Source organism: Acomys russatus, chromosome 24 (genome assembly GCF_903995435.1).
Source record: "Acomys russatus chromosome 24, mAcoRus1.1, whole genome shotgun sequence".
NCBI lineage: Eukaryota > Metazoa > Chordata > Mammalia > Rodentia > Muridae > Acomys > Acomys russatus.
This window is the reverse complement of record NC_067160.1, coordinates 50,323,941-50,347,967: the sequence shown is the minus strand read 5'-3', so window position 1 is coordinate 50,347,967 and position 24,027 is coordinate 50,323,941. Positions and strand designations below refer to the sequence as shown.

Here is a 24,027-nt window from a genome sequence, read left to right as displayed (position 1 = left end):
CTTGTTTGTTGAGACAAGGCCTCTCTACATAGCCCTGGCTGACTACGTGGACCAGTCTGGCCTCAAACTCAGAGATCCACCTGGCTCTGAGTGCTAGGATCAAAGGCGTGTACCATCATGCCCAGCTGGCTTTCTTTCCTTTTTTTTTTTTTTTTTTTTTTGGAGCCAAGGTCTCACTATATAGTCCTGGCTGGCCTTGAACTTGGAGATCTGCCTGCCTGGCACTAAAGGCATGGGCCAGCACATCCAGCCCCTGCAGCTCACCATCTCATATTCTTGTTTTGTTTTCAGGATTTAAAGACAGGCTCTTACGATGTGGCCTAGGTTAGATCAATTCTCTGGCCTCAGCCTATGCATGAACTGCAGTGTGACTCAATGGCACAGCACATAATCAGCATGAAGGCCTGACATATTGATTCATTACACACACACACACACACACACACACACAGTAAAGAATAAAAAAACATGGAGTGGAGGTGGAGAGACGGCTCCACAGTTAAGCGCCACTCTTGCAGAGGACCCAAGTTTGGTTCTCGGCACCCATACTGGACAGCTCACAGTAGCCTACAGCTCCAACTCCAGGAGCTGTGACGTTGTCTGCTGACTAGCTTAGGTGCTGCGTGCAAGTGGTGCCCATAGCACGTAAAGGCAAACAATCACAGATATATACATATATATAAAGAAATCTCTCAAAAGCACTGAGTGCTAGGTGTAGTGGCACACACTTTAAAAAAAAAAAAAGATTTACTTTATGTATATGAGTGCTCTATCTGCATGTACACCTGCAGGCCAGAAGAGGGCATCAGGTCACATAATAGATGGCTGAGAGCCACCATGTGGCTGCTGGGAATTGAACTCAGGACCTCTGGAAGAACAACCAGTGCTCTTAACCACTGAGCCGTCTCTCCAGCTCCATGGCACATGCTTTTAATTCCAGGATACAGGAGATAGATCTCTGTGAGTCTGACGCTAGACTGTACTGCAGAGAGCCAGTTCTCGGCCAGCCAGGACGGCATAGTGAGACCACATCTGAAAACAAAAGAATCACCATGGAGTGGAAGCTCCCCACAATTGCACCTGTCAGAGGAAGGATGGCATGCCGGAGGAGAGTGTGCATGTTTCCAGTCCCCAGTCTTAAGGTACGCCGGCCCCTGACAAGCTTCACCTTCATCTAAAACAACCCAAGGCTGACACTGCAACCGTATGATGATTCCAGGAGGGGACCAGTCAGGAGGGACCCCACCCAGGTCACTGGGGTATCAAATGCAACGACTCTCTGATGCCCCTCCCATTCCCTCTTGTTTGGGCAAAGTCATGTCCATCCATGTGCTGACTCAGCCTAGGTGGAACTCTCACAGGGCAGGTGCTTGGGCTGGTTTCCTTACCAACAGCACACAGGAGTGCTGAGGAAACCATGCTGCTCAAACACCACACGGACCTGTGAGGGCTGCCTGTGTAAACTTTAACAGAGACCGCTCAAGGAGGGTGTGGAGGCTCGGCTGCCGGCTGAAGCGCCACAGAGGCCCTAACGCCTAGAGAGGGTCCCGTACCTTGATGGTGGCAAGACTCAAGAGGCTGCAGGATTTGGGAAGCAGGGAGGTGAGATGGTTTGAATGCACGATCAACACCTGCGAAGAGGCGAGAGAGGAGAGAGAAATGTCAGGTTGCGGAGGAACAGCAGGCAGGGAGGCTGAGGGTGAGGGGAGTGGCTTGGCACAGGGCACAGGGCAGCCGTGCAGGCTCCTTGAATGTTTGCCCAACCACACGCACAATGGGGGAGGCTGCTAGAAGCATGGGCACTTCTGAACCTGACTCAGACGGCTGAAATTGCCATGGTGGAAGGAGTTTGAGAGTCTAGTTATACCTCCCATTCTGAGGCGGGCTCAGCTCTGACAGACTTAGCCTTTCCTGGCTCTAATGTTTCATGGAAGATAGGATGATAAAGTGCCTTTCTTCAAGGGCAGCCATGACAATTGATAAGCTATCTGTGGAGCTGTCATGTGCTCCCCTGCTCAGCCTGTGTCAACCATGCCTGTTTTGGTTAGGCATTAACTCCTGCTTCGATATTTCACAAGGAAGGATTTCAGTTTGCTGCTGGCAGGGAACGCGCTTTACCTTTCTGTGTTGGATCTGGCAGTGTGCACGTACCCACCTGTTTGCAAAGCCTAGGATGACCTTCTGAATAAGTTTTCATCCCTTTCTAACTCTGGGGTGAGGAGGACAGCTGTGTACCATAGGCCAAGCGGACTCCTCTCCCTGTCCTCCATGTAACTCACACAATACCAAGACGCTGCTGTAAATGTCTACCTCACTCCACAGACGGAGAAGCTGGAGTGTGGGCTGGAGATGGCTCAGCAGTTACGAACACTAACTGCTCCTCCAGCAGGACCAGGTTTGATCCCCAGCGCCCACATGGAGGCTCACAAGCATCTGTAACTGCGGTTCCAGAGAGCCTGATGATGGGCTCTGGCCTCCCCAGACACCACACATGCATGCGATACATAAATACTCACACACATAAAATTCTAAAAGTTAACCGAAGAATAAAATAGCTGGGGGCATGTAAGGACGCTATCTAAGTTATGAAGCTAGTGAGAGGCAGAGCCAGGAGCCTGCTCTCCAAATGGTAACAACTACTGCAGGGCAAAAGAGGAAGTCGTGTGGACGATGGCTCCCCCAAAGCAGACACTACGCAAGCAATCCCCTGAACAACGACTCTGCTCACCTTTTTCTGCAGAACTTTGCACGTTGCAAAAGCCCCAAATGGGATCTAAGACAAGACAGAGAAAGGTCAGAACCGTCTCCCCGGGCCAGTGTCCCACCCCTCTCAGTGGCACTGGTGTTGAGAGCGCGAGGTGACTGAGGGCAGCAAGCCATCCAAGAACAGCACTTAGCTAGGAGGAGAGGCCTGGGGAAGAACGGAGCTGGGCGTGTTGTCAGCCCTCCTCCAATCAGCTGGCGGCCCACTCCAGCCCACCTACTCTGTGGCATCAGGAGCTCTGCTCTTCCAGCACCTTAGGAATCTGTTGATGTAGTTTCCCTTTCCCACAGCACTAGGGATTGAACCTGGGGGCATCTTGCCCACTTGACCAACTCTACCATGGAGCTTTATCCCCAGTTTTCCTTCTTGCCTTTCTCCAGGGTTTTACTACGTAGCCCAGGCTGACCTCAAACTCATGATCTTCCCTGCCTCTGCCTTCCGAATGGAATGCTGGGAGTAAAAGTGCACCCCACTACACTGGGCTCATATTCTAAGTAGGCCCTAGAGGCCAAAAGATCATCTCCGTTCTTTCAGACAAGAATGCAAAATGAGGACCATGTCTTGATTACAGCCGTGGCTGTGTCTGGGTGCGCACACTCGTATGCAGGTCAAGAGCTGATGGCCAGTGTCTTACTCGCTACCTTAGGTTTTCAAGACAGAGTCTGTCTCTGAACTTAGAGCTTACCGACTCAGCCAGGACAGTCGGCTAGTGAGCCCCAGGGGTCTTGTGTCCTTGTGCTTACAGTGCAGGTGTTTTATAGGTGGAGCCACCTGCCCACCTTTACTTTTGCCATTTTGAAAGTCTCACCCCCACAGCTGTTTTTTCCCAAAGGACACAGGACTCAAGAAAAGAGGACAGGTAATCCTCAGCTTACCTCAGAGAGCTCACACCTAGAGATGTCAAGAATGTCATCTGCCCCAGCTTCTTTGGCCTAAGGAGAAAAAGATGATTCCAAATTAAGTGGTTTTAAGACGGGGTGTCCAGTACCTTTCAACTCATCACGTGGACAAAGCTGGCCTCCACCTCCTGATCCTCCTGCTTGCACCTCCGAGGAATGAGCTCTCTGCACAGGCTTGAGAGAAAGGCACATGCCTTTAACCCCAGCACTTGGGAGGCAGAAGCAGGTGGATCTCTGAGTTCGAGGCCAGCCTGGACTACAGAGTGATTTCTAGGACAGCCAAGGCTACACAGAGGAACCCTGTCTCACCCCCCAAAAAGTCTTCAACTCCTGTTTACAAAAGCTCCGTTCACACTATGAACACTTCCTATGCATGGCATTAGCTTCTTGAGATTAGCCATAATTGGTTTTGCTTTGTTTTCAGTCTTGAAGGTTTTATTGCTGTTGTTGGCTATGTGAGATACCTTCCTGGACTCCATGTTAATCTGCCCCCCAGTGGCCATGTGTGGTACTGCATGCAGTAGCCCAGGTCCTAGTGAAGCCATCTCCAAGAGCAGCTGCTTTGGCATGGGAGGATCTCACTCTCTAGCTCAGGCTGACCTGGAGCTCACTATGTCACCCTTCATAGTTTCGAACTTGTGGTAATCTTGTTGCCTGGGCCTCCAAAGGGCAGGAATTACAGGTGCAAGCCACCACACCCAGTTCTCAAGATTAAAAAAAAAAAAAAAAAGCATTCAAGAAATCATACTTGTGGAACGGAGAAAACAAGGGAACAGAGATGTAAGGAGTTGGAAGGGGCCAGGGCCTCAGCCCACTTCTACTGGTCCATTTGGCAAGTGGCCTAGAGACTGAGGGTCCAGCAGGGAAAGACACCAACAAGCAGTGTCACGCAGCCAGTAAGGGAAGGCAAAGCAAGCAGCCCTGGAGACACTTAGGAGTTAGCCACAACATGCTGAGCCTTACCAGACACATCTGGTACTCCAGGCGTTTCCGAGCCTCCTCACTGGGTTTCCGCTTGCGAAAGAAGAGGGGCATCCTCCTGTGTGAGGTCTTCTGGACCCTGGAGCATGGGAGAGAAGTCAGCACCTGTGCTGCATGTGACACTGCAGACAGGCAGCTCTGAGATGCAGGCTGCTGGTCTGCTGGCTACACCGTGAGTGCCATGTGGGCAGGGCTGGCTGCCTCACTCAGTTGCCCCCCCTTTCCAGTCCACATGACACTGCTCAACTTTTTGCTCTGTTGACAAGCAATAAACACACAATAAGGCAGAAAGATCATAAAGCAGGCACTTTAGCCGGGCATAGTGGCGCACATCATTAATCCCAGCACTCGGGAGGCAGAGGCAGGTGGATTGCTGTGAGTTTGAGGCCAGCCTGGTCTACAAAGCGAGTCCAGGACAGCCAAGGCTACACAGAGAAACCCTGTCTCGGAAAAAAAAAAAAGCCAGCACTTTGGGTTTGGCATCTGTGGCGTTGGCCTCACATTTTCCCCATTGTGGGGAAGAGTTCGTCCGCCTCCCCAACCCCCGGGTGCCTTCCAAGGTTGTTCTCTGAGGACTCTTGACAGACTCAGCTGATTAAGTCACTTCTAGCCCTGGAAACTGTCTGAATGGCACCGTTGAGACCAAGCTGGAGGTAGTCATGACTTGGGGGGAACTCAATTCTACCTGAGTTAAATACAAATTCAAATGCGCCGTGCCACCTTCACAGCTGTTACTCATTTGATTCTCACTACAGCCCTGCAGAGAACCTGATGCTCATTAAGTTCAGCGATCTGGTTATATGACCCGGATTGCAGGGAAACCATCCTGGGACACTTGCCTTTCAAGTCCTGATCCTGTGCAGCCTGCGTAGCTCCCAGGACCTCACAGTTCCGCCAAGTTAATTATTCTGTCCTGGACTCAGAAGCTGGGTGCACTGGCTACCCCAGTGCTGTATAAGGTCCAGCAACAGGAAGGAAGCAACTATCTAGAGGAAGTGTGTCGCCAACAACATAGGCTTTATTATCCAAGACATCAGATGTGTCACTTTGGGTCACCAGTCAGAGCCCGTTTCCTCATCGGTAACACAGGGTAATGTTGCCAATGCTGGGGTCTGCGTGGCTCAGTGCTTTCACGTATGTCAGGTCTAGGCCACAGAATCTAACACAGTGCAACTACGCACATGACAGACGGACTCGGGGATTAGACAGATGGAATACAGGTGCCAGGGAGAAAAGGGCTAGAGGAGTCTTGCAGCTGAAGACACATCCCCTGGTCCTTGGAGATTTCAGATCTCCATTCCTGGGTGTGGGCTGCCAAGAGGAGGTTGCCAAGCCTGCAGGGCCAGCTCACAGTGCTTTCCTCACTCAGTCATCTGCTGGCACTCCTGAGGAATGATGTAAACACAGCTCTCCTGCATCCTTTACGGACAACCCTTCTGCTCACCAATAAATGACTAGCCCTCTTTCACCCCTATCCTGGTCTAGATATCCAAACATCTTCCTCAATGACTCTCTCTCCCCCAAGTACCTTTCCCTAGTCGCTCTGAACAGAGCTCTTTCAAATATGGTTTGAACTTCCCTGACCGTTCAGCTTGGTCCTGGAGAACCACACCCATCCTTCCCCGGTAGGGCTGGCCAGCGGCTGACCTGGCTTTGAAGATGGAGAGGTCCTCCACCGATGTTCCGACTCTGGGATGGACCTCACGGTAGGCCAATCACTCCGAAGGCTTGATCATAATGCACAACATAGGCCCCAGAAAGCTGAGCTGGAGTCAGGTCTCCTGCAGACATTGGAAGTGAGGACCGAAACTCTGAATCTGAGAAAATAATGCAGCTCGGGATGACAAAGTCTCGAGACTTTAGGAACCAAGGGAAAGCGGAATTAAGAGTCGTGATTTAGACCCGAATAGTTTGCTCCTATAATTAACATGCACACCCCGCCAATGCGTTAGAAGGGCACTTAGGATAGCTTTGGCACGGGATTCCCGCAACACAGGTGCGGATCCCTTAGGGGAGGGGCGGGGTCTTAGGCTGGGGTACCAGGGACTTCAGAGTCACCCTCATGAGAAGGAAACGTGGAATACATCAGGAACCCGAACCTCTGGTGCAGCCCTTCTACTCTGACAACCGCCGGGCAAGTTGCTTCGAACAGCCACCCCTTCCGAATCCCTAACTCACCTACATTCCCAGCTCTCCAGTCCTCAGCCGCAGACGCTTGCCCATAAAAAACAAGGCGGCGAGGGCGTCGCCCCGAGACTGGGCGGAGCGAGAAGTTACCGCGAGAGCTGAGCCTTTTCTGCCTTATATCCGGCGTGGGCGGGGGAACGTCGGTCTTTTTGGCTTTCGGCTCGGAGGAGGCTACGGTGCAACTTTCTTCGGTCGTCCCGGATCCGGGTTCATCCGACACCAGCCACCTCCACCCACCATGCCGCCCAAGTTTGACCCCAACGAGATCAAAGTCGGTGCGTGCCCCCGCCTCGGCCGGGCTACGGGTGGAGCCTTGCTCGCCCGCGTGCTGTCCCCTGGGCCTGGCCGGTCTCCCTTGGGCCTCGGCTTCCTCGTGTATAAATGGGGAGGGAGTGCCGACGCTCCGGCAGCCTTAGGGTAAGGCCTGGGCCCCGGAGGTCTGCGGACCGAGGGCAGCGCGTGAGCCGGCGCGGTGCGCTCCGCAGAGGTTCTAATTCTGCTTTTTCTCAGTGTATCTGAGATGCACCGGAGGCGAGGTCGGCGCCACATCCGCCTTGGCCCCCAAGATCGGTCCTTTGGGTCTGGTAAGTAAGTCGTCGCTGCCGGCAGCTGTAGACATCGAACGCGTATGGCGGGGCTGCCTGCGTGGGTCCCTGTTCCTGTGGAGGTCAGGAGAGGGCACCACGTGTGTGTGGTGGGCTACCATGTGGCCGCTAGGATTCGAACACGCGTGCTCTGTAAGGGCTTCCTTTTTTTTTTTTTAATTAATTTACTTATATATTATTTATGCAATGTTCTGCCTGCCTGTATGTCTAGATGCCAGACGAGGGCACCAGATCTTGCCGTAGATGGTTTTGCGCCACCATGTGGTTGCTGGGTATTGAACTCAGGACCTAACCTCTGAGCCATCTCTCCAGCCCCATGTAAGGGCTTTCTTAATTGAGATAGAGTGTATTATGTAGGATCGTGCCACCGCACGGTTGTGGCAGGCAGTGGCTTTACCCTGAGCCGAGCAGTCTTGCAGGTTCTAACCTGCTTCCATTCGCCTTCCTAGGGAATGGGTTTAAAATGGTCAAGTAGAAGCTCAGACATTCCCAGGTGCTTGTTTCTGGAGGGAGCAGTGGAGTCGGTGTGTCGCTGCTTAAATGCCAAGTCCCTAGCTTTTAAGGGAACACGTGTTGGGCAACACGTGAAAACCTAGCATTGAAGCCCATTACAATTTAAGTCTGGGGCAGTTGGTGATGGCGCACGCCTTTAACTCGAGCACTTTGGCAGGGTAGAGGCAGGTGGATTTCTGAGTTGGAAGCCAGCCTGGTCTACTGAGTGATTCCTGGGCTACACACAGACAAAGCCTGTTTTGTTCATTAGTCTTTAAAGCAGAGTTGACTTAGAGATGTGGGAGCCTTGCAGGCAGTAAGTTTCAAGGCTGTGGCTTCAATTTTGGTGGCACTTTGTAATTAGTACCATTATTTCTACAGTCTCCAAAAAAGGTCGGTGATGACATTGCCAAGGCTACCGGTGACTGGAAAGGTCTGAGGATTACAGTGAAACTGACCATCCAGAACAGACAGGCCCAGGTATTGACATTGCTTGGTTGGGGCTGGGAAGGGTGGCAGTCCTCGGGAATTGTGGTTATTACATCTTGCTGCTCTGGTGAATCGGGCTGTTTTATCTTTGTGGGAAGTTTAGAGGCAAACATGCGCCGGGCGACGGTGGCACACGCCTTTAATCCCAGCACTTGGGAGGCAGAGGCTGCGATTCGCTGTGAGTTCGAGGCCAGCCTGGTCTACAAAGTGAGTCCAGGATTGCCAAGGCTACACAGAAGAAACCCTTTTGGGGGGAGGGAGGGAAAGGCAAACATGTTTATTGTGCAGATGGGTGGTTGCTAGGGTGCAGGAGGCCACCATGTAGGTCTAAGTGATCAGGCTTAGCAGAAAATAACGACCAACTGGGCTGTCTTGCTGGCTCCTTCAGAGTGTCTTAGTGGTAGTGCTGTTACTGGAGTTTTGCTGGGCTATGTTCACACCAACTCTCTCTGCAGATTGAGGTGGTGCCCTCTGCCTCTGCCCTGATCATCAAAGCCCTCAAGGAGCCACCGAGAGACAGGAAGAAGCAGAAGAACAGTGAGTCCATTCCTCTCCTGGGCCCCTCAGTGTTGGCACCCCGGCTGTGGGGTTCCGTGTAATGAGCTTAGGGCACAGAAATGAATATTGTCCCAGGGTTGGTTGACCCTGAACCCCTTGGCCTCAGGCATTTAAGCTTGTTGGTTCCCATCCCTAAGAGTGCTGGTGAGGACTTGATTGTGCCCAGCCACCCGCCACTGCGCCTGACCATCCCGTTGGCTGGTGCATTCCAGTGGTGAGCTGACAGTAAGCCCCAGCTTTTAGGAAACAGGCTTGTCCTACATGTGGATGACTCTGTGCCGAGAGCATGGGGACAGCCTAGAGATGGGTGGAGGGAATCGGGTCTGGTCTCCAGAAGTCGGGTAGAAGTTTTAAAGAGACTTTGTTTTCTGTCCTGCAGTTAAACACAGTGGAAACATCACTTTTGATGAGATTGTCAACATTGCCAGGCAGATGCGGCACCGGTCCTTAGCCAGAGAGCTTTCTGGTAAGAGCAAGTTGTTTTCACTGAACAGCTACCATTTTGCCTTGCCCTGAACCTGAGAGTTGGAAGGGACTGAGGTCTCCATTCTTTATTGTAGGAACTATTAAGGAGATCCTGGGCACTGCACAGTCTGTGGGCTGCAATGTGGATGGCCGCCACCCTCATGACATCATAGATGACATCAACAGCGGTGCTGTGGAATGCCCAGCTGTAAGTGACTTAGCATGTTTTCCCTTGCTCTGTTAGGGGGAGCACAGTTGGGGTGGAGGGAGCTGGGCTTTTGTTGTCCTGTAGGGAGATTGTCAAAGGGTAAAAATTTATGTGAATATATTCCCCATTGTGACTTACTTTTCCTCTTTTTTCCACAGAGTTAAGCAACAAGAAAATATTTCAATAAAAGACTATCTGATGGCCAATCTCCTTGGTTGAATTTTTTTGGGGGCATGGGAGTGTTTGGGATATTGGGTATGGACGTGGTAGCAAAATCTGGCAAACACTGAATCATTCCTGGTGTGAGACAGGCCAAGAAGGCAATGGGTTGGTTTTTGTTGTTTTCTATTTCCTAAATCTAGTGGAACTTTTAGAAAAGGGCTGCCTAACAGCTGGGTGTGGTGATGTCTGCCTTTAATCCCAGACATAGGTGGATCTCTTGAGTTCTGTGGTCAGCCTCTTCTACAAAGTGAGTCCAGGACAGTTAGGGCTACACAGAGAAGCCACGTCTCAAACAACAAAAACAAAAGAAAACCTGCATTGGTAGTGGACGTTCCTTTATTAGATTGCCAATGTATCCTAGCTCCAAGGGCACTGCTGTCAAAAGCTTGTCAGTTTCCAGCTCAGCAAAGACTTAACCAGCAGATCTGTTTTAGGATGGGAGGAGGTGCTGGGAGAGTCATCTGTGTTACAGCTGTCACAGTCTCTAGGTGCTAATGCAGCTTTTGCCATTTCCTTTTACACTCAAATCCAGAAAATACCAATGCTCTCAATATCCACAATAGCTTTTGGTGGTCTGTTCATTCTCTGGAGAAAATGAAAAACAAACAGGCCCATCTGGAGTTTTCTTAGTGTAAGCAAATTCCTTATTGGCATGGGCTGCAATTCTGGGATTTTTGGAGGCTGAAGTAGAAGATCTTAAATGCACCTCAACTTGGGGAGACAGTTCCAAAAAGTTAGGAAAGCCAACTTGGGGAGACAGTTCCAAAAAGTTAGGAAAGCCTGGAGGGAGGACTCAGCACTGGTTGCTTTGCAGAGGCTAGGCTCCGTTCCCAGCAACTGCATGTGTTCACCCACATTAATGTGAGGGCAACAAAAACTTAATACAAGGGGCTTTTGTTTTTTGGTAATGTAAGGTGTTTTTTAAACTACGTGATACGTGTGCTGGGAAGCCATTTGGAGGCAGAGGCAGGAGGATTTCTGCGAGTTCCGAGGCTAACCTGGTCCAGACAACCAAGGCTACACAAAGAAGCCCAGTTTCAATAAAACAAAGAAATGGACACTGATTTTAGTGCACAGTTCTTTTGCTGATGTACAGCCGCTTTTGTGAAGCAAAAATATTAACACAGTAGCTAAGATTTATCTTCTACAGAGAAACTTGCTTCATCCCTTAGTCATGAGCCTTCTGAGCACGTTCCCCTGTCCTCAATACAGCGAGGGCACCCTCGAAGTGTCTGGTGCTTCCAAAATCCCCAGCTGCTTTCAGCGGGACGGAAAGCTAAAGTCGCGGGCCTCAGCCTCCGCACTGGATAATAGGCAGAGATAGGTGTACACAGGCCACTCGGGCCAGAGGTCCTCGGACCTCGAACTCCTCAGACCTCACAACTCTCGGACTACTGGTGGAAAGCGTTCTGGTCGGGTTACAGCGTACATCTGTGGGCAAATGGAACAACTACACAGCTCTCACAGGTGCTACACTCGGCATGGCCGCCTGCAACTTCCTGGACGTCTGAGTCCCTCACTGCGCTAGAAATCGTGCGTGCATGCGCGCCAGAACTGCGCCACTTCCGCCCATGCGCAGTGCGTACACCCCAACCCACTTCCGCCAACACTCCGCTTGTAGGCTCTGCAGTCTCTTCCGGCCGCCAGGAATATGTTCTCTGTTGCTTCGTGCGGTGTTTTTACATAGAAGACCCCTCTCGTGCCTGCCCTGGCTCTCAAGAGTCCACCTTAAGGGCTCCTCATCTGTCAGGCCAGACGGAATGACCAGTTCCCCAGGGATGCCTGGAAGGGTGCTTATTCTGGCAGTGGATGCCGATATGTAAGGTTGTTACAGTGGATTTTCAGAGATCTGTAGTTCGTCCTACTTTATTTGGGGTTCTTTAATGCGTATACCTCCCTTTCAACCCACTACCCTAGATAGGAGAGAAGGAGGTATATAGGAACAGGAGAAGCAGACCTTTTATACTCAGTTCCTAGGAGCAGTCCCCTGGCGTAGTCGGCAGGATTTCAGCAGACCAGCAATTCCACCAAAGTTGCAGCTGGAACCTGGAGCAGTAGCTGGAACTGGGACCCCCGAAGCGTTCTCTGGAGTGGTCTCTCTAGGAGCTTCTCCAAGTGGAGCAATGAACAGCCAAGACCCAAAAAGCCCCCCCTCCTGTTTTGGGCTCCTTTCAGAGTCTGTACTAAGATGTGTTTCAGCTGGCAAAAAACAAGTCCCTGCATGAGGTTGTTCGGCTTCTAGTGGATAAGCATCACCTGATCTCTCACAAGCTTGTTCCCCACCCCACACTTCAGATCAAAACAAAAACATATTTATATCCATATTAAAATGGTTGCATTCTGTTTATGTAAATAATGCCTTAACCAGTCTGATTTTCAAATGGTGGAAATATGTATCTTTAGAAAAGGCTCATTCCCTTAAACAGCATAAGATGCTATGATGAAGGCACAGAGAGTAAGAAAAAATGAGGGCTGGAAAGATGGCTCTGTCAGTAAAATGCTTACTCTGCAAGCCTGGGGACTTTAGCTTGGATCCCAGGTCCAAAGTTGAATGTGGTCATTGGTTGGCAGCCAACAGTGCATTTCCTGAGTCTTGTGCTCGTCTTTGGGCTGGTGTCACACTGTCAGCACTCCTGGGCTGCCAGCCTGCTGACTCACTCTGCAGACCTCAGGCCTTCTCAGCCCCTTGCAGTGACTCTCTGTACATCCTTTTTCCCCCCATGGGTTTTGTTTGTCTGGAGAACCCAGCTTCAGACCACACAACAGCTCACGTGTGTTCACTCAGCTTCAGTGACAGAGGATATGTCACCCCACAAAAGCAGACTGTGGGTCTGTTCAAGGATCCTTCACTAGGACAGAGTGCTCTCATAATGCTTAATAAATCAAAATATATTAATAGATTAAAATATTCTTAAGAATTTAAAATTGAGCTGGGCAGTGGTGGCGCACCCCTTTAATTCTAGCATTTGAGAGGCAGAGGCAGGTGGATCTCCGTGAGTTCGAGGGCAGCCTGGTCTACAGAGCGAGTTCCAGGACAGCTAGAGCTGTTACATGGAGAAATTCTGTCTTGAAACTGCCTCTCCACCCCCCCCCATAAGAAATTAAAATTGCTTTAATGCATGACTGGCAAAGCAAAATAGTTGTAGAAGACAAAGTGAAAAATCCAGAGCATGGAGGGCTGGAGAGATGGCTCAGTGGTTAAGAGAACTGGCTGCTTTTCCAGAGGCCCAGAGTTCAACTCCCAGCAACCACATGGCGACTCACAACCATCAACAATTGAGATCTGGTACCCTCTTCTGGTGTGCAGGTGTACATCATGCAGATAAGAGCACAAGGCAAGAGGGCTGGTGGGGAAAGGCACCTGCTGTCCAGGACTCCAGGACCCGTGTGGTGGAAGGAGAAAATCAGCTCCTGCAAATGTTCTGACATTTATTTACCTGTGTGCTGTGGATCACAGTCCTAGAGAATAAATACAATTTAACCTGAAAAGCTGAGCATGGCAGCGTGTGCCTGGGGGGAGGGGAAGACACTAGATCTCTGGGCTTGCTGGCCAGTCCATGAACTTGAGGATCAGTGCGACACCCTGTCTCAAAAAGTTCGGGGAGGGGCAGGGAAGATAGGTTGGAGAGATAATGATTCAACCTGTACTGTCCTTGCAGAGGACCAGAGCCCCGTCCCCATCAGGCAAACCGTGCCTGTAACTCCATCTCTAGAGGATCAAATGCCTCTAGCCTCTGTGGACCAGATGTATCTATAACCACACACACAAATCTTAAAAATGGTGGAGAGCAGCCGGGCGGTGGTGGCGCATGCCTTTAATCCCAGCACTCGGGAGGCAGAGGCAGGTGGATTGCTGTGAGTTCGAGGCCAGCTTGGTCTACAAAGCGAGTCCAGGACAGTCAAGGATACACAGAGACACAGAGAAACCTTGTCTCCAAAAACAAAAACAAAAACAAAACAAAAAAAATGGTGGAGAGCAATCCAAGACACAGTATAATTATCTAGTGTGCGCGCACACACACACACGCGCGCGCGCGCGCGCGCATGCACCAGCACCCACAAACATGTTCACGTATATATTACACCCCACATACAAATTAACAGAATTAAACAACATCAGATGGCTGGGAGGCGCAGCATGGTGCTGGAGTGTTTGGCCAGCTAGCACACACCTGGCTTTGAGCTCAATCACCAGCGATGGAAAAGGAAAAACATAGCAGCAGGAGACCCACCACTTGAGATGGCAGCAAAATGAAGCCTTTCCAGGCATTTGGGGACAGACTGTCTCCTTCACACATGGCCTGAGAGAAACTTCTATGATCCTGAAAGATGGTTGTTCTGTGACGGTTTCAGCAAATTAAATGAGCTCCAAGGAGCAAGAAACACTTGGACTAACCCACAGTTTGCTGATTGAAAATCTAGGACCACAGCTTCTCAAGTTGATCTGAAGGAACAGAATGACAAGTGGGAAGCTGAGGCAGGAGGGCCACAGTGGTGCCCAGGCCAGCCTGGGATACATTAATACATTTTAGGTTAGCCTGGGTTACATCGTGAGTCACTATCTTAAAAAAAAAAAAAAAAAAAAAATCCAGCCAGGCACAGCACACATCTTTCAGCCCAGCTCTGTGAGTTCCAGGCCAGCTTGGTTTATATAGTGAATTCCAGGACAGCCAGGGCTACACAGTGAGGCCTTGTCACAAAACAATGCAAAAAAAGCTCAAATGAATTCTACTAACAGTTAACATAATACAAAGAGGAACTATTTAGAAGTCTGGTGAGGATCACAATGCTTTGTAAAGGAAAGACAATCCGGTCTTATTATTGTCTTAACTAAGGCAAAGCCTTAAATAGCTGACAATGAGAGAGGATATCATGGGGAGCCTTGCGACGGAGCCACAGTCTTGGGCTTCCTTGACCATGCCAGTACCTAGCGGATGACTGGCTGCATGTTGATGTGTCTGCCCTCTAACCTGCTCCAGTGAGTTTGTACTGATGTCATACAAGCAACCTGAAAAAGACTCCCGGCTCCATTAACGTTGAGCAGAAAGAGGTGTTTTATTTTCTGAAACGCAACAAGATTTGGTGGCTAATGACCCAGGTCACTGAGCTGAGGAAAGAGCTGGAAAGATCCTGCAAGTGATGGGTAAGCTGGCTTACCTACCCAAAGGGTCTCTGGGCACACCTAGGCTCACATAAAGAGGTCACGACCTTGTTTCTGGGCCCAATTTTATGTGGCTAAGTTCCTTTCTGATCCCAAAGTCAAGTGTGAGGCACAGATGGCTGCTTAGGACCCAGCACCCCAAAGATCTCCAGCCAGAAACAGGAGCCAGGAGCCCCCAGGTCGCTTCACTTTCTTTAGTCTTAGGCAAGACTGCACAGCCCCTCAGATGGCCAGTGTGTGCAGCAGGCCGCAGACTAGACCCAGAATCCGGTGGGCCTCATGGTGTGGGTCTGGGTTGAGACCTGGATGAAGGCCCAGAGGCCTGAGGAGTCAGGAGGCTCCAGGCTCAACCTGAGGTGAGGTTCAGCTGCAGGCCACTCCACTCTTCCTGAAACCCAAAGCCAGCTCAGCTCAGGGCTGCCAGTCACAGAGAGGGGCTGTCATCGTCCCTCAAAATGGGCTGTGATTTGTTCCAGGGTCCTGCCTTTAGTCTCAGGGACAAAGGTCAATGTGAAAAGGACACTGAGGATACAGAAGGCAGCGGTGAGCCAGAAGGCACCGTAGGGCCTGAGGATCTCCTGCAGAGAGAGGGACAGCATGTGTGGAGGTAGCCCCAGGTCAGAAGCCCCACACAACCCAGGAGCACCCCTGCCTTGCCAGGCCTAGCACGTCTCTGGAGACCCAGGTGTGTAGGGGATAGCTCACCACCCTCCAGGTGATGTGCACCTGGCAGGCTGATGGTTATGCAGTGACTGCCCTGAGATCAGAAATGTCCAGGGACAGCTAGGTTTCTGTTTCTGGCCACCTGCGGCTTACGGCCCTCGCTCTTCTCCTTTACCCCCACATCTATGGCCCTGTCTTCTAGTGTCCCAGTGCTGTGAGTTCCCTGTGTGACGAGAAAGGGGGAACAGTTGCTCTTGAGAGAGGGTGGGGGTGAGTCTGTGACCCTGCAAAGTCCCCACTCCTCAGTTCCTTACAGGAAAAGACACCGGGTGACCCTTTGCATGAGGGGACCTCAGCCTACATTCAAGGTCGTGGACATGGTATTTTCTGGCATTTAGAGTGGCTCCAAGGCTTGCCATTGTTGAAGATGTAAGGGGGAGGCGGGGCCTGCACTCACCATGACACTGCTGAACTCTTTTGTCACCAGAAAGGCCATGAACCAGTTTGTGAGGACACAGACGCCGGTAGCCACACCCTTGACATGCAGAGGAAAGATCTCCGACATGAGGAGCCAGGGGATGGGTCCCCAGCCCACTGCAAAGCCTGTGGGAGCGACGAGCGTTATACACACATGTGCTGGGCTCCTCCTACCCTGTCTGTTTCCTAGCCTGTAGGCCTCAGGGGTCCTACCGGCTCTCAACCCTGTGGGAGGTCTTGGGCCAGTCCCTTCCCTTTTAGCCATCAGGACAAGGGTGGGAGCTGCTTGCAAACTGTCAAGGAGATTATGTGAGTGGATGTAGCTCAGTACTGGCACATGGTCAGAGAAGTATGCACAGAAGCCATGCTCCTTGGGGCAGCCAGATAAAGCCAAATAGACTAGATTTGAAGCTGAGAGCTGTAGAACTCGGCATGCTGGGCTCCTGGGACAACAATCCTCACCCGGGTTCCCTCGAGTCCCTTCTTACCAGCAATGAAGAGGCACATGCTGCCTACAGCCAGCCAGGCCAGCCCCACGTGGACATCAGCAGGCTCCGCTGAGATGGGCACCAGAAGGCCTATGTGGGAGGAGTTGCTGGGGCCACTCTGCATCAGCTTGAAGTAGGTACCAAAGGCACTCATGCTAAAAACCATGACCACACCTGCAAGCAAGGGCTCAGGCTACACAGGACGCTGGGGACATGGCAGCATCCAGGACAGAGAGGGCAGTGCGGCTGCTTTGAGAGAGGCGGGCCAGGCTCAGGAGTCGTGCACCTTGCCCATGGAAGCCCATAACGGGCCAGCACTTCTGTCCTTGCTTTGGACCTCAGACCTCAGCAAGTGCTGGGAAGTTCCCGTGCAGTCTCCCACTGGCACAGGCAGGAGTGGCAACAGAGCTCAACCCCACACAGTGGCAGTCACAGCTGCCAATGGGCACTGTGGGTGTGTAGGCCAAAGCTACTGACCTTCCCCCACTTCAGAAGGCTTGGGGACAAACAGACAGACTGTCACCTGTTCAAAAGAACCAGACACACCACCTCCCTGGCCCTTTCTCCCCATGTGAGCCAGGAAGTCCTAACCCTCAGGCCTCACCTGACAAGGCCAGAAGCAGCCTCCGCCCTGCTTTGTCCATGATGAGGGCTGCCACAGCAGTGAACAGGACCTGGATGATGCCCACAGTGACCGAGGCCAGGCTGCTGTCCTGGGGGGAGGGGAGAAGCTGGTTTGCCAGAGAGAGACAAGCCCCTCCCTCTCTCTGGCTCGGAGCCAGGCCAAAAAGCCCTAGGCGCCAGCAGGCTAACTCACATTTGCAGGGAGAAGCCTCTTACCTTGAACTTGGCCTCCTCAAAGATGGTCTCGGCATAGAACATGATAGCATTGACCCCTGACAGTTGCTGGAAGGCCATGAGGGAAATGCCGATGACAAGAGGCTTGTAGACGCCTGGGCGCCTCACCATAGCCAGCTGGAAGCCCTGTCACAAACACGGCCGATCAGTGTTCTCTCTCCTCACCCAAGGACCCTCTTTGAGCCCAGAAGCCTAAGTGGAAGATTGAGCCTCTGCTGTCTCCTCCCCACCTGTGGCCCTGAGAGTGTGGGCAGGCTCCTGCAGCCTCTTCCTGTAGGAGGGGCGTGGTGGGAGGCTGACCCTTGTGTGTCTTCAGGGCTTGCCTCCAGCTGGGTACCTCCTGCAGCCATCTGCGCAGATCTCAGCATTGCCCAGTGAGAGGACTATCTTAGATGAAGGCCCCAAGACTCAAAGGTGGCCAGGCCACACAACTGCAAAGCATCTGCGTGCTGCTGACTCTGAAGACTCCCCTGCCTACGGTTCCCATTAAATCTAGGCCCTCACCCATTTTCCCTCACAGGCCTGGCCTTTCACTTTTTGGGAACAGAAAGAACTAAGTGGGGCTCCAGCTGGTCCCCACCTGCTCAGACAGGACAGCACTGGTTTTCAGTGAGGGTGGGGGATGTGTGGCTTTGGGAGCAGGTGATGCTATCTGCCTCTCACCTGGTGCTCAGCCCTTACAGGGGGCTCTTCCCAGCCCTCCTCAGAGCCCCACAGGAACCTCAGGGCAGCCATGGCCTCCTGGTGCTGGTGTTTGAGTCAGGAGGAAGTGTGGGGTCTCGGGCATGCAGCACATGAGCAGCAGCATGAGAGTCGGGGGCACACAGCCCAGCACAGCCAGCCAGCGCCACTCTAGGACCCAGCCTGCAAAGGCAGATGTCAGAGCCAGGGTGAGCCAGCCTAGCCCCCTTGCAAGTCCTGAGACGGCCTCTGCCGCTGCCCCCGTGTCAGCTAAAGAAACCATTGCTATTAAGACTGCTCCATGGGCTGGAGAGATGGCTCAGCGGTTAAGAGCACTGTCTGCTCTTCCAGAGGTCCTGAGTTCAATTCCCAGCAACCACATGGTGGCTCACTGCCATCTATAATAAGATCTGGTGCCCTCCTCTGGCCTGCAGGTGTACATGCAGGCAAGCACTGGGTACTTTAATAAAAAAAAAAAAAAAAAAAAAAAAGACTGCTCCATCATGGCACCATTAGGGGACATCTTTTACGGGAAATACAGATGGACTGCAATAAGATGTAAACCAGTTGGAAGATGCCCATTGCCAAGCCATGTCTTGTAGCCATGGCAATATATTACAGTGTACTGCGATGGAGATGCTGGTGTAAGCCAAATGCTGTACTCTCAGGCATGTCAAGGCATGGATGCTGACAATGGTTACAAATGACTGCTAATGATGTATTTCTACATTATAATTTTGGGGTTTTTTGTTGTTGTTGTTGTTGCTGTTTTTGTTTTTCAAGAAAGGGTTTCTCTGTGTAGCCTTGGCTGTCCTGGACTCACTTTGTAGACGAGGCTAGCCCCTCAAACTCACAGTGATCCACCTGTCTCTGCCTCCTGAGTCATGGGATTAAAGGCATGAGCCACCACACCCAGCTAAAGTAATTTTTAGTGTGTGCGCGTGTGTGTGTGTGTGTATGTATGCTCCACGCTGTCTACTTTCTTCCTTAGTCAGGGTTATTCCACTGAGTCTGCAGCTAGGCTGGTGGTCAGCAGGCCCTAGCATTCTCCCGTCTCTACCCAACCACAGTGCTGGGGTTACAAGAACTCATGACCACATTTAGCCTTTTATGTGGGTTGCTGGGGATTTGAACTCAGGTCTTTATGCTTGGGCAGCAAGCTCTTCTACTGGTGGAACTATTTCCCAAGCCTCATGTTATACTTTTATCATAATTTTAATCCTTTACACTTCATCACATTATTCAACTGTTTTGTGTGTGGTGGTTTGAATAAGAATGGCGCCCGCATGCGCTGGTGCTCAGTTGGTGGAACTGTTTGGGAAAGGATAGGGGGTGTGGCCTTATTGGAGGAGGTGTGTCACCGGAAAAAGTCCTTGCAGTTCCCAGCTCTCTGCCTAGTGTTTGTGGATGGAGATGTGAGCTCTCAGCTACTGCTCCAGCATCCTGCCTACCTGCCTTGCCACACTCCCCACCGTGGTGGTCATAGACCTGCTGGAACTATTAAGCCCCAAATTAAATGTTTGCTTTTATAAGTTGCCTTCATCATGGTGTTTTGCCATAGCAACACGAAAGTAAGACAGAGAGTCTGCACATACTGTGTGTGTGGCACCGCACTCATGGGGGGGGGGTCAGAGGTCAGCCTGCAGGAGTCAGTTTGATTTAGCAATAAGGTAGCTTATAGCTGTTCCACAAAGTCTAGTGACTGAGGAGACATTATTGTTTCCACGTTGTCACATTTTGCTGTCATAGGTAACTCATACCAGTGGGTCAATGCAAGGCAGTGTGATGAAGATGCACTGGAGGTAACACTGTGGTTGATGGACACTGCCTGTCTCCACACCACAGTGTCATCATCTGTGCCTGCCTAGTAGGGGCTCTGGCTTGCCGCGGGGCTCCTAAGGCAGCCAGGCAGGTGAGAAGATACTGAAGAGCCAGGGCGATAAGGAAGTTAAAAATTAAAGACCAGGACCTGTGTGAGGCCCACTGTGCCTATCTAGTATGGGTACTCCAGGCTAGATTAAGCCTGTCAGCGCTCCTGACCCCCACCCCATGACTCTCAAGCCACCTTCTAACAATTCTCTTTGGGGACGTGCCATCAGGCACTTTTCATATGCTATTTAACACCCCTGGAGACTTAGGGACAGGGAACTGAGGCTCACAGCGACAGTGTGGTGGTACACAGCAGGTGGCAGAGTGTCAGGCCTGAAAGCTGTCCTGTTTCCATCCATCCCTAACCAGGAGACAATTTCTCCACCCTCCCCAGGCCTCTAGCTCTGCCCCTCATCTCAGGGAAGTCGCCTCCTTGTGACAGTCTGCTGACAGTCCGATAACCCAGTGATAATATGGAGACTCCAGGTCTCCAAGTGACAGAGCTACAGTGTTTCCCTCTACCCACCCCTCCTGGAACTGGAACCCTCTCCTGAATCCCTCCACAGTGAGGTGGGCTGCTGGGACAAAGAAACCACCTGCTCTGGTTCTCCCTGGACCCAGTTACCAGACTCCGGTGACCCCCCACCCCAAGCTCCCAGGAGTGTGACTGAGAACCTGGCACCCTGGCCAGCAGCAGCGGCACCAAGCAAACTCCTGCCTTCTATGAACCTCAGTTCCCAAAGTGGCCACGTAGCCATCAACGGGGACCAAAAGACAACATACAAAAATCTACCTGCCACGTAGGCCAAGAGGATGCCAGTGACAACCATGAGCTGCACACAGGAGCCGAGCAGTCCTCGCACAGCTGGGTAGGCGATTTCCGAGATATAGACCTAGTGGTAATTTAAGGTGAGACTTTACTTGGCTCTTTAAACTGAAAGTCTAACTGTGGCTGCGGGTCGGCAGAGTGCCCCTCCCCAGTCTCTGCAGATTTTCATTTTGTTTGTTTTTGTTTTTATTTCCAAGCTAGGGTTTCTCTACGTAAGCTTGGCTGTCCTGGACTCAACTCACAGAGACCTGCACGCTTCTGAATCCCTGAGTTCCGGGATTAAAGGCATGCGCCACCATGCCCAGCTATTATAGTCTGTAGACTTAAAAAGAGGATTGTGGGTAATGGGTTGCCTGCACAAGGGAAGGAAGGAATGCAGAGTTTCTCTATACTCGTTTTATTCTTTTAGACAGTTTCATGTAGCCTAGGCTAGCCTCCAGTGAGCTGAGGATAACCATGAGTTCCTGATCTTCACACCTCAAGTCATGGGATTACAGATACGTTACACCAGGACCAGCCCAGGACACATTTAACGAATGAGCGACTTCTCCCTTGCTGGCCAGCTCTAGGTGTTACCCAGGACACTGAACGTGCCCTTGTTCAGCCTAATTCTAACAGGGGCTGCCATCACTTCTAAGCTCAGGGGTCCCTATGCATTATCCATACTTCTAGATTATTCCATATTTATGCCTAGTTTTTTTTTTTTTTTTAAGTGTTCTTGGGGCTGGAGAGATGGCTCAGAGGTTAAGAGCACTGTCTGTTCTTCCAAAGGTCCTGAGTTCAATTCCTAGCAACCACATGGCTCATAAACCGTCTATACTGGGATCTGGTGCTCTCTTCTGGTGTGCAGGCAAAACATTGTATATGTAATAAATATATAATTAAAAAAACAAAAAGTGCTTTTATCCTCTTACTCTCTCTTTTTTTTTTTTTTTTTTTTTTTTTGGTTTTTTCGAGACAGGGTCTCTCTGTGTAGCCTTGGCTGTCCTGGACTCACTTTGTAGACCAGGCTGGCCTCGAACTCACAGCGATCCGCCTGCCTCTGCCTCCCGAGTGCTGGGATTAAAGGCGTGCGCCACCACGCCCGGCTTTATCCTCTTACTCTCTTTCCCTCTTCTTCTGTCTCTGTTTCTCTCTGGGGTACCCCTCTCCGCCATAAACCACATATAATAATAAAAAAGAAAAAGCTAGACATCAACAATCCCTCTGTCCTCTAGCTCCTTCACGCCTGCCTCCAACAGATGCAGAGAAAATGAGGCCACAGAGGTGAGGGAGGGGATGGTGGTCACCCAAGTGTGTGGCCACAGGTTGTTGGTGATCTCAGATATGAGGGTCAGTCTTTCCAGAGACCATGCCAGGGCAGCAACTTTCTGTGCAAAGTCCGCAACAACCACCTCAGAACTCAGCCTTACTTTACAGGGGAGCAAATTGTGACTCAGAAAGAGAAGCCTGTGCACACCCGTAAGTGATCCACGTGTGTGGGCTGCAAAGTATGTAGCTGGCTGAAAGCAGGGAAGGGAGCCAGCAGCCTATCCCAGCTACAAACCAGAACAGGACTGCGTTGTTGACAAAAAATAGGGGAAACCGAGTTATCACTAAGTATATAGGGAATACCACTATTTGAAGGGAAAAAGAGGCACAGCTAAGGGCAATCAATGCAAGGCGTGAAAATGGCTTCACTGCTGACCAGCTGTCCCCTCCCTGGCAAAGGTCACCTAGGAGGCCCAAACCACTTACAGGTGCCACTAGTGAGGCGACTCCGCAGGCTAGGCCGGTGAGGAGGCGGCCCTCCAAGCAGCATCCACACTTCCCGGGCGGCAGTGATGATGGCAAAGCCGGTCACGAAGGGCAGGGTGCAGAGCAGGAGGCTCAGTTTGCGTCCCACACGGTCCACGAGCCAGCCGCCCAGTACGCCCCCTGCCGCTGCGCCCAGGGTCACGATGGCCTGGGGACCCGGACGGGCTGAGGAGGAGGCCACCAGGGGCCATGGTCCACGATCCCTCCACCCCACGCCCCGCAGCCTCAGAGGAAAGAGAATGAGGAGGACCCCAGGATGCGGCGGAGAGCGGGGGACCCGGGCCTCCCCCGCGGGCTCACCCCGAACCAGGAGGCCGCACCGTCTCCGAGGTGCAGGGCGGGGGGCGCGGTGCGCCGCAGGCTGGGGATGGCGGGGGAGCTGTAGCCGAGCGCGAAGCCGAAGCTGAGCGGGCCCAGGGCGGCGGCGAAGGCGGCGAGGAAGACCCGGCGGCCGGGGGGAGCGCTGCGGGTACAAGGCGGGGCATGAGCGGCGTCGCCGGGCGTGAGCGAGAGGCCGCGGCCCCCGGGAGTCCGCACCTAATGTCCGGTGGCCGCAAGAGCGGCTGCGTCTCCTGGGGGTCCTCCTCCTCCGACATGTCCACAGCAGCAGAGGGTACCCACCACCCGCGAACTGTCACGGCTCGGGAGAGCACGGCCTCCGGCCGCAGGAGTAACCAATGGGACGCGAGAGCCCGCCCCTCAACCAGAGCTGACCAATAGAAGCACAGAGCCAGTTGCAGAGCTCACGGGGCTCGAACGAAGCCCCTGGATCCAGGTTAAGGTTTTGCCAGTATGGTTGTCCAATTCAAGTGTGGTGTGAGCCTGGCACGGCCACTGAGCTAGCCAATGGGGATGGAGAAGGTTGTTTGGGTGTTTTAGGTGGTTTTTTTCCCTTATCATCTTAGGGGGCGGAGGTGACTGCGTGCAGATCAGAAGTAAGATTTGCCGAGTTTGCTTTCTCCTTCCACCGTATGGATCCTTGGGATCAAACGGAAGTCGTCTGGCTTGAGGGCAGGCACCTTTATCAGCAGAGTCATCTCGCTGGCCCATGTTTTGATGGTTTCATTTGCTTTTATTTTTTATTTTTATCTTAAACTTCTTATTTGTAAGAGTGTTTGCTTACATATATGTGTGTGTGTGCCCAGTGGGTGCCTGGTGCTTGCGGAGTCGTCAGATCCCATGGAAGTGGAGTTACAGATTGTTGCGAGCCACTGTGTGCGTGCTTGTGACTTAGACGTGAGCCCTCTGTAGGAACAAGCATTCCTAGGCTTTGAGCCATCCCCTCCAGATCTTACAGTTTTACGTGTATTTTTGTAGTAGTTGGTTGAGCCACA

General features: G+C 51.8%; 3 protein-coding genes and 1 non-coding gene across 4 annotated transcripts in view; 2 read left to right on the top strand and 2 right to left on the bottom strand.

Moving 5' to 3' along the window:
- Nucleotides 1–4,723, bottom strand: part of Lrsam1 (leucine rich repeat and sterile alpha motif containing 1) — a 36,050-nt gene extending 31,327 nt beyond the window's left edge. The window contains exons 1-4 of the mRNA XM_051166259.1: nucleotides 4,627–4,723; nucleotides 3,640–3,696; nucleotides 2,729–2,773; nucleotides 1,554–1,631 (exon numbers count right to left, since the gene is read on the bottom strand). Of these exons, the coding sequence (XP_051022216.1) occupies nucleotides 1,554–1,631; nucleotides 2,729–2,773; nucleotides 3,640–3,696; nucleotides 4,627–4,698 (252 nt within the window). The 5' untranslated portion in view covers nucleotides 4,699–4,723. The remainder of the gene's footprint in view (nucleotides 1–1,553; nucleotides 1,632–2,728; nucleotides 2,774–3,639; nucleotides 3,697–4,626) is intronic.
- Nucleotides 4,724–6,953: 2,230 nt separating this feature from the next.
- The window catches only part of Rpl12 (ribosomal protein L12), a 1,083,577-nt gene continuing 1,066,503 nt past the window's right edge, over nucleotides 6,954–24,027 (top strand). Inside the window, exons 1-6 of the mRNA XM_051166258.1 lie at nucleotides 6,954–7,106; nucleotides 7,342–7,415; nucleotides 8,310–8,408; nucleotides 8,873–8,954; nucleotides 9,355–9,441; nucleotides 9,536–9,648. Coding sequence (XP_051022215.1) covers nucleotides 7,070–7,106; nucleotides 7,342–7,415; nucleotides 8,310–8,408; nucleotides 8,873–8,954; nucleotides 9,355–9,441; nucleotides 9,536–9,648 — 492 coding nt within the window. The 5' untranslated portion in view covers nucleotides 6,954–7,069. The remainder of the gene's footprint in view (nucleotides 7,107–7,341; nucleotides 7,416–8,309; nucleotides 8,409–8,872; nucleotides 8,955–9,354; nucleotides 9,442–9,535; nucleotides 9,649–24,027) is intronic.
- On the top strand, nucleotides 9,145–9,273 carry LOC127207814 (small nucleolar RNA SNORA65). The gene has a single exon (XR_007833014.1). It is a non-coding gene; the product is annotated as a small nucleolar RNA SNORA65 (small nucleolar RNA).
- Nucleotides 15,410–23,350, bottom strand: Slc2a8 (solute carrier family 2 member 8). Its single transcript, XM_051166253.1, is given in 10 exon segments — nucleotides 15,410–15,609; nucleotides 16,152–16,297; nucleotides 16,660–16,833; nucleotides 17,264–17,372; nucleotides 17,500–17,643; nucleotides 18,181–18,270; nucleotides 18,272–18,381; nucleotides 20,861–20,960; nucleotides 22,634–22,841; nucleotides 23,231–23,350. Coding segments are annotated over 8 exon segments (948 nt in total). The 5' UTR covers nucleotides 20,898–20,960; nucleotides 22,634–22,841; nucleotides 23,231–23,350; the 3' UTR covers nucleotides 15,410–15,471.